At 37.3% G+C, this 9094-nt stretch overlaps 1 protein-coding gene across 1 annotated transcript; it reads left to right on the top strand.

The window, feature by feature from the left end:
• Positions 1–4922: 4922 nt before the first annotated feature.
• LOC129728986 (uncharacterized) lies at positions 4923–6109 on the top strand. Its single transcript, XM_055687460.1, has 2 exons — positions 4923–5081; positions 5143–6109. The coding sequence occupies exons 1-2, from the start codon at positions 4929–4931 to the stop codon at positions 5608–5610; spliced, it is 621 nt and encodes a 206-aa protein (XP_055543435.1). The 5' UTR covers positions 4923–4928; the 3' UTR covers positions 5611–6109.
• The last annotated feature ends 2985 nt before the right edge of the window (positions 6110–9094 follow it).

Here is a 9094-nt window from a genome sequence, read left to right as displayed (position 1 = left end):
TGACAAAACAGATACAAAACAGACACAAAAATAAACAAAATGAGGCAAAACGAAGACAGAACCACGACAAAAGAGAAACAAAACAAAACGAAGAAAAAAAGGGAAACAAAACAAAAATAAAGCACGGACAAAATAAAGACATAGCAGAAATTAAACAGAGAGCAAATGAAAATAAAACGGGGATAAAACAAAGACAAACCAGATATAAAACAGAGACAAAACGAATAAATAGTAGAGACAAAACAAAACAAAAAAAAACACGGACAAAATAAAGACAAAGCAAAAATTGAACAAGGAGAAAACATAGACAAAACGGGGATAAAACAGAGACAAACCAGATACAAAACAAAGACAAAACGAATAAAAAATAGAGTCAAAACGAAACAAAAAAGGATTAAACAGAGTCAAAGCAGGGACAAAATGAAGATAAAACAGAGACACGACAAAGACAAAACAGGGAGCTAACAGAAGCAAAACGAAGACAAATAAAGGAAAAAACAGAGCCAAAACAGAGATAAAACGGAGATAAAACAAGAAAGAAAGAGAATTAAAACAGAGATATAAAGAAGAAAACACAAGAACTAACCAAAGGCAAAACAACACAAAACAAATACAAAATAAAGACAAAACAGAAACAAAACAGGGACAAAACAGAGAAAAAACGTATACAAAACATAGACAAAAAAGAGACAATACACGGAAATAGAGGCAAATCAGAAACAAAACAGAGACAAGACAAAGACCAGAAAAAGTCGTTTAAGGCTGGTTTACAGAAAACAGAAGATGGCAATCTTGTATTAAAACATAGCGTCAGGAGTTGATTTCCCAACTTTATTGGTTCCAATTTTTTTTACGCGTGGTATTCGTTGATTTTACGCTTCAAACTTGTTTAGTGCTACCGTAAGAGCTATATATGTAAAACGATATCTAGGACCAGACACTAACACTTATCACTCTTACTAAATCTATAAGTAAACAAATTAAAATTTACCTGTACCTTCGACCGGTTTCGAGCCAAATTCTGCTCATCATTCAGGACGAGGCCCGATGTCTAACCTTAATTAGAAGCTGTGTTTATTAGAAAGGTCGAAGGCCCAGGCTTCTTCCGTTCTCTTGATTTTTGCTCAAATTTCCTTCTCTACCTGCCAAACCCCTTGGAGAACTAGACTTTCTCTCACACAGAGTGAGTAATTATCCACATTTAGGCGTAGAGTTCCTTTTCATCGCGTGTGAGGGGTAAACATTTGTTTGCCCTCTCAGTTTAAGAGGGTATAGTTTTCGTTAGCTTCTCCTTTACTAGATGAAAAGTTGGCCAAATATCAAAACATTTAGGTTCACATTGAAGCCACATCCTAACCATTTTCGAATTTAATATTATAGGAAGATTCACAACTCACCATGGGTGCGTATTCTGCAGAAAGTTCGATTTTATACTGTTTTTGCCGCACCCCAGAGCGATGAGAACGGTAACGCAATGCTTAGTTGATTGCCGAGCAATTTATTTCACTTTTCTTGCGTGCGCGGATGAGCAATTTACAAGAGTTTCACTGGGTTTTTGTTCTGTCAAATTAGGAGCATTTTTTCGTCAGTGAAACTACTACTCTGCGCTCCCTCTGCAGCAGATGGTGTGATGCACATTGAATGTTAGCTCACAGTTGTTAAGAGGGAAGAAAACTGTTTTCTCTTTGAGATGAAGATAAGCAAAACAAAGCCTGGTCGAAGGTCGAACTCCGAATACGAATGTCAAAAGAACACTTTGTTCTTTGCATAACAAGAAGAAATTTGACGTACAAAGGGAACTGTTCCGTTATTCATCTCAGCCTATATATTCATCTTATAAAAACATAATATTCATCTTATAAAAACATCTTATAAAAACACAATTGAAAACAGGAATATTTTCTAACTAAACCAATCTTCTTATCCATGGAATGGATTTTTCTTAGTTCACTTTAGATTTTTCATAAAGTAGAATCCTAAAAAACTCACCTAAAAGCTCTAAATTTGATATTACAGTCGGGCATCTGCACTCAAAAACTCATTTATTTTAATCACCTGACTCACAAAACAAAATCCGCACATTGCTCTATACGGCCACAACGAAACTCGTTCAGCAGCCAACCAAAGTTTTTTATCATTAGCGGACCACTTTTTATTTTAATCACTAAACAAAATCACTCACTACATTAAGCTTACTTTAATCTTCAAAATGTTCACCTCAAATTTCCAAAAACAAGCTTCAATTAGTAGGAATATAGGATAATCGCTCCATTATTCATCTCAACAGCTAGGTGCACCTATATGCAACTTATTTCTCTCATTTGTTCAATTTACCGTCAAATTTTTATAAGTTTTTAAAAGAAAATCTATTCGCTTGTCGATTTTGTCAATTGGTTGAAAGTTTTACGTTGAAAATATGGTAACAAATGAAGATAAATTAATCATGAATATAGGAGCGATTATCCTATGAGATGAATTTTTACATATCCCAAATTTCAACAGTATGCATTTTCATCTGTTTTCTCTGCGTTGAAAATAATAATAAGTGCCAAATCAGCTTCTGTCAATACGAAAACATCATACCTACTGAAAATGTTTAATTATTCCGACATGATTGACATAAATCGACCGCATTGCAGTGGCTAGGTTACCAATTTTGTGCGCAAACAACTATAGCGGATAACTAGGTAACCTACTACGACGATTTGCAGCTACGTTCATTCACTAAAGTTTTCAACAGTGTGATGAATATTGGGGCGTCGCAGTCGTGAAATGAATAATTGAGCAGTGATTTAAGTTTTGAGATGAATAAGGAAGCGTTGTGAAAATGGGTTGTTTTAAAAAAATCAGGATAAATTTAGCTAAGTTTACTAAATTTCCAATGCTTGGCGATTCCATAAGAGCATGTGAGCGTATTTTGTTGATTTGTTCAATGAATTCGTGAAAATTGGGTGTTCCGTGCATTCTTCGTGAATATCGGCTCAATGGGATGGATGATGGAACAAATACTCAATTAGAAGATGTTATTTTCTCTATTTCATATCGATATTTTCGTTCGAAATTTCTGAAAAATCTCGTAATATTCGAAAACATTGTGAAGAATAACCTTAGAGTTATAAGACTTAGATGCTTAACCCTGAAAAGATAATCATATTTCGATATGCTTATAAGAATAATCCTGAGTCAAATTGACTCCCGACTTGGAATTGTAATTTTTTTCATAAATTATCGGTGAAGTGTCATTACGGTGTTAACACATCGTGAAACAACAAACACCAGGATTTAGATTTTGATGTATGTTTATTGATTAGATAAAAACGAGAAAAACCAACGCACAATAAATTGGAAATATTGCTGAAAGCGCGAAGTCAAATTGACGCAGACTATCTTTCCAGGGTTAATGGCAATAATATATTCAACAGCGTAGAATCGAAGAAATATTTTATCCCGCAAATATATGGTCCATATGGAAAACTTAGTTAAGGCTGTTCAAAAGACATTGTTACTTTTTGTGAAAAACTATCAAACCATATTTTACTAATTTGTAACACATTTTGCGCGCAGATTTAAGTTTTAATTTTATCCGTTTATCTAACTTTATATGCGACATATTTTTTAATCAAAGGAATTGGTAACGTCTTAACTTAGCATTAATGCACGGTTTTTATAACATTATTCAATAGTATTGACGAACATTATTTCAATAATTTGATTTGTAAAAAGGTTTAAGTGATTCAGAAACATTTTATCGAATAAAACAGAATAAGCTTATAGTTCAACGATTCAAGAAATTTTTATAACACAAAAGCTCAGCAAAACTGCAAGTCAGCTGTCCAAACCACGACTTACTAATTTATCTCGGACAGTAAACGACGCTTAGGTTGCAACCCAGGTTTCGGGCATCCGCGCGTGACAAACCAGGATGAGGACTGAGTTTTGAACTTTAATCATCGAGCGGAGACAGCAAAGCTTTAAGGGCTATTCCCACTGCTTCCGTTCCGGGACCGGGCCGGGACCGGGCCGTGGCTGTTCCGTGTGTCGTCCGGGCTCGTTTGAGATTGATTGCGTTCTTATGAACGCATTCACACCGACGCGCCGTGCCCAGACCGGGGCAGCGTTGAGTTGCCGTCGTGCTGCCGCAGTGCGAGAGAAAAACTATCGTTGCCGACGATACTTTGTGTTGGCCGGAGAGTGCACGGAAGGCACTCGGGTGGATGCGTGTATGTTGTAGTGACATATTTCGCGCGGAGTGAGCTGCGGTATGAAAAAAAGAGAAAGACGTTCTTTCACATACACACATCAACATTTCTCAGCCAGAGCGCAGCGCAGGCACAGTTCAAGCACGGCGCAGTGTGAATGCATGAAAAGTCCCGGACAAGCCCGGTCCCGGTCCAGTCCCGGAGCGGAAGCAGTGGGAATAGCCCTTTATGGGCGTTACTTACTGTTCCAAGGCTGAACGCAGCATAAATTTCGCACGGCGCTGACGAGATTCATGAAAATTTTATTGTTTCCTTCCTCCTTGTTTTGGCCGAAGCACACAATTTATGACTCACACAGCCACATTGATGATATGATTCATTGTCCAGCGTTCCCATCGGTGTTTATGGCAGATTGAAATATCATTAACAGTAACGGATGTCCTAATTAGTTGGAATCTGGTCACGATAGAACTCCTAGTAGTGTGATCGCGTTGCGTTAGTAAGTTCTAAGGCTAGACATTTCTCCTATTTGCGAAAACAACTTGATCGACCAGACGATTTAGAAATCTGAATCACGTGCAGCCAGAACTGGCTTCCCGCGGTGCCATGCAGCAATTAACTTGACACACTAACTGCGATGCATGTCAAGGTATGAAAATATTCTCACTGACTGACGTAGTCCCTGCTGGAAGCTGAAGCGTAGAACCGCTGATGACTTATAGATTATAAATGAATATCATTTATTGGCACTGTTTGTATGGCTGTCGGCCAATTATAAGCCAGTCAGAGATTAGGTTTGATGCGGTAAGGATGTTTTCGTTGGTTGGCGGTTTATTTGCGTACTGGCTGGTGGTTTCCTGTGCCTTTGCAGCACCAACAGTGGTAAGTGATTATGAACTGAAAATCGCTGAATGAGGTTGATATGAGGTTCGTTTCATCACAGCACTTGATAAAACCGGAGGACGATGGATATTTCGCTCGTGATTCAGTTTTCCAACAGACGGAACTTCCTCAGGTGGTGGATCCAGTCTGGATGACAGTAACAATGAAGCCACTTGTGAAAACTACTGTAGTCGATCCAATCAGTAAAAGATTGCAACCGTCTATCGGAACTACTATCGAGCAGCGCCCTCAACAGCAACAGCCAGTGCATTACAACCCATACCCATACCATGGCAATCTACCAACAGTACCCGTAATTGCACCTAACTCGCCGTCATTGTACCCGTACCACATTCCAAGCTATCAATACCAACAAATGAAATTCCCTCTTCAGTGGTCATCGGTGGTATCGCACCCATACCCAACATTTCCCCAGCAGCACCAGTTCAGTTCCAACAATGTAATTCAACCGTGTGACGATTCCGGTGTTAGGAATATCGGTGGCGGCTATCAACAGTATGGTTATTAGAATCGCCCGGGAAGTTCTTCATACTGACAGTGGAACAGACGAGGATAAGCACACGTCAAACTGCCTTCAATACCCAACCTAATTTTACGAATGAAATCACTTTAAAGTCCATCTTCCGCTTCGCTGGTTAAACTGAAATCATAACAGATTCATTCAAAGTATCTGCGTTTTGTGAGCCTTTCTACGCACCGGGCAAACCGGAAGGAGGGCTTTGGTAAACACTCGATTTAGTTTAAACAATTTTGATAAGTCGCTCGGGCACGGGCGGAGAGATTTGTTTTAATTATTTCATTGCTGGAAGGAACACAAAAGAGTTTTTATTGTATAAGCAGTGTTTTGATATTCTTTTTTTATCGCTGTTATAAATTTGTGCATGCAATAGTTATTTCGCATGCAATCAGTTGCAAATCCAGTCGTTAAGTGACTTTCCAGTTAGGTCAGGTTTTGCATTAGGTTTACTTTTTATGCTTGAATAAAACTATAGCATTGTAGTGGGATATTTGTGTTGTTGTTAAATTTAGAAAGACAGATTATGGTTAGCGATACGGTACGATATTGAGAAAAAAAAAAACTTTCTGTTGTCTATTTCGTAAACGCAGAAGTTGGATACTTCTTTCGATGTTCTGGTCGAAAAAAGCTACAATAACAAGATGTTTATCGGTAAAAGCATCGTCCTTAATTGATTCAACGTATTCGATGGATAACGGCGTATTACGCTATCGTTTGCGCATAGTTTTTGAGCTACATCAGATCAAAACCTATACGATTTTGAATATCGCAATAATACACCAAGGGTCGAACTTCTGCGACTTGTCTTATGTAGTTGTTTAGCCTTTTGTTCAGAGACGTCAAAACATTTTTTTAATGCAAAAAATTTGCTGGCGCTGGAAATAAATCCGAGAAGCCAAATTATTGTATTTTCCAGTTTATCGAGAGGTTAATTCTGGTTGTTATTTATTGTCATTTATGTGTTTTATTGAGTATGTTTTCGAATAACACAGACATGATTTTCTCCTCCGGGCAACCGAAGAGCAAGGTGTATTTTTCACTTGCACTACGCGGGAATCAATGGACTTCGCGCTCGCGATTCATTTACGCTACACCTGACAAGCAACTGCTCACTCCCATGCATTTTGCACGGAAAAACGAATCGTTTACACTTCAGCAAAAGAGAAAGCCGAAGTTTTACACCTAAAACCGAAGTTTTGCTCCGCAAAGCCGAACGATAGCACGCGGCGTCCGTCATATAATTGCCATGGCTAGTGCGATTGATTTTTAAAGGCAAAGTTATTTTTCCCAGCATTTAAATGAATATTCTAAGCATTTTTACTGGCTGGCGAGCTGGCAGTAGCAAAATGACTTCAGAGGACATAACAAATGCAAATGCAACTGATGTATGACGATAAATGTATATATGAAAAATGGGTACTTTAATTAGTCACTCTAGTTTTTCAGCTTTTTACAGCCTTTTGCAAACGATCGCAGCTTTTCTTTGCCAGTTCTTCACATCTTTAAGTTTGATCAAGATGCCCTTTTCTCGGATTCTCAGGTCAGTGCATCAGGTTAGTGGTATGAATAAAAATACTACAAGGTATACAGCCCTAGGGTTGTATGAAATGGTGACGTGAGACTAAACACTGTAATTAGGGGATTTTTCGTTACAAAATATACAGAGTCCGCAGACAGAATCAATGTGTTTGCTCGGCGACTTACGTATTTTATTTTCAGCCTTCCCTGGATATTTATTTTTTGAAATATATATTCAACAACACTCAAAAGAATTTCGTTTACATTTGGCGATATTATGCCTGTAGTATTTTTTTGTGCAAACAACATGTATTTGACAAAGCCTATCGTTCTTGTTGAAGAAGCACCATTGCGTCAACGTGATGCGTCAAAGTCAAAATTAACCCTATATCCTCAAAAACCAAATCTGTTTAGTTGCGTCAATCATAGTAGACTACATCTTAAAAAATATTGCTAACATCATAAATCTAGTTATGTAATAATAGTGTTCAATGTTTTTCTAAGAGCATTTCGCGACATCGTTGAATCAATAACTTCACAATATTTATTAAAAAGACTCATCATCCTATTAACTGGCCCGGCCATGGTATATTCTGTTCTATAAGAATTTAATACAAAAATTTTTCGCGTTTTTAATGAGCGTGTAGGAGCATAAATATTAAGTTTTGCTAGCAATATTTCCGAACATATGCGTTGTGAGACTAAATCGTTGACAAGAGTTACCGAAGCAATTTCTCTGCTTTTTTCAAGCTTTTTTATTATAATAAGCATGCAACGCGATTCATAACAAGGGAGAGGAAATGAATTCCAACCTAGTTTTCGTAGTGTATATAACAAAAACTGTTTTTGTACGGATTCGATTCTATTGGAATAGACGTCTTGGTAAGGCGACCAAACAACACTACAGTATTCTAAAATGGATCTAACATATGTAACAAAGAAAGTTCTTATAGTGTACGGGTCTACGAAATGATAGCTGAACCTTTTTATAAATCTTAGCATACTGTTGGCTCTATTGATGATCGTATTGTAGTGATCAATTAATGTTGGAATTGTTGGATGTCTGATTTGTTTCTTATTTCCATGTACAATTCCATGTCATCGGCATATATCAATACTTTGAGAAAATTCAACACAAGGGCAACGTTATTAACAAGTAAAATGAAGAACAAAGGGCCTAAATGGGAGCCTTGTGGAACTCCAGATGCCACTTTTACTGGTACAGAAACGTGTCCCTTAAACCTAACCGTTTGTGTCCTATTTGTTAGTTAAGATTCAATCCATCTAGGGTAACGGGGGTATTTTGGCCAGCTTTGGGCAGTGTTCGCACAGTTCAATAAAAACAAACACAATTTTTCAACATAAATACCTACTCTATTATACCATTGTTAAAAGCTAAGTGTCTATTTTAATATACACCGTTCAACAATGCAATATATTGAAAAATATCCTAGAAATATCAAAATTTCTACGAAGTACTGAAAACATATTTTGGTCCACCAAATTTTTACGTTTGCCCACCTTTATATCTACAGACGTGTAAGGGAATAGTTCGGACTAATTATATTAAAGATCATCATCGGTACTTTTAGAGCAAAAATAGTGGGTTTGAGGAGAACATCCTTCTGCTGTGAATTTTTGTAAATTTTAGGTATCTAAAAATGAAATGATTTGGCTTATAGCGGTTTGACAAGCATTCTCATCTACTTTTATATCGTTAAATGTGATAAATTAAGAAGTTATTACCTGTAAATTGTCACAAGCTGCTTCTTTGTTCACGTGCAACGGCCGAACGGTAATCAAAGAGATGTCAAAACTTGGCATGGCCAAAATATGTTTGCTTCAGAAAGAGGCAAACATATTTCGGCCATGCGTTTAACCTTTTTTTACCTTTTTGCAACATGTTAGAGTATAAAAACTGTTTCTAGGACATTTTATTGATGTTACTACAACAACG

This window comes from Wyeomyia smithii, chromosome 3, assembly GCF_029784165.1.
Source record: "Wyeomyia smithii strain HCP4-BCI-WySm-NY-G18 chromosome 3, ASM2978416v1, whole genome shotgun sequence".
NCBI classification, from domain to species: domain Eukaryota; kingdom Metazoa; phylum Arthropoda; class Insecta; order Diptera; family Culicidae; genus Wyeomyia; species Wyeomyia smithii.
Note: the sequence above shows the minus strand (reverse complement) of the source record. Positions and strands in the feature narration are given on the sequence as shown.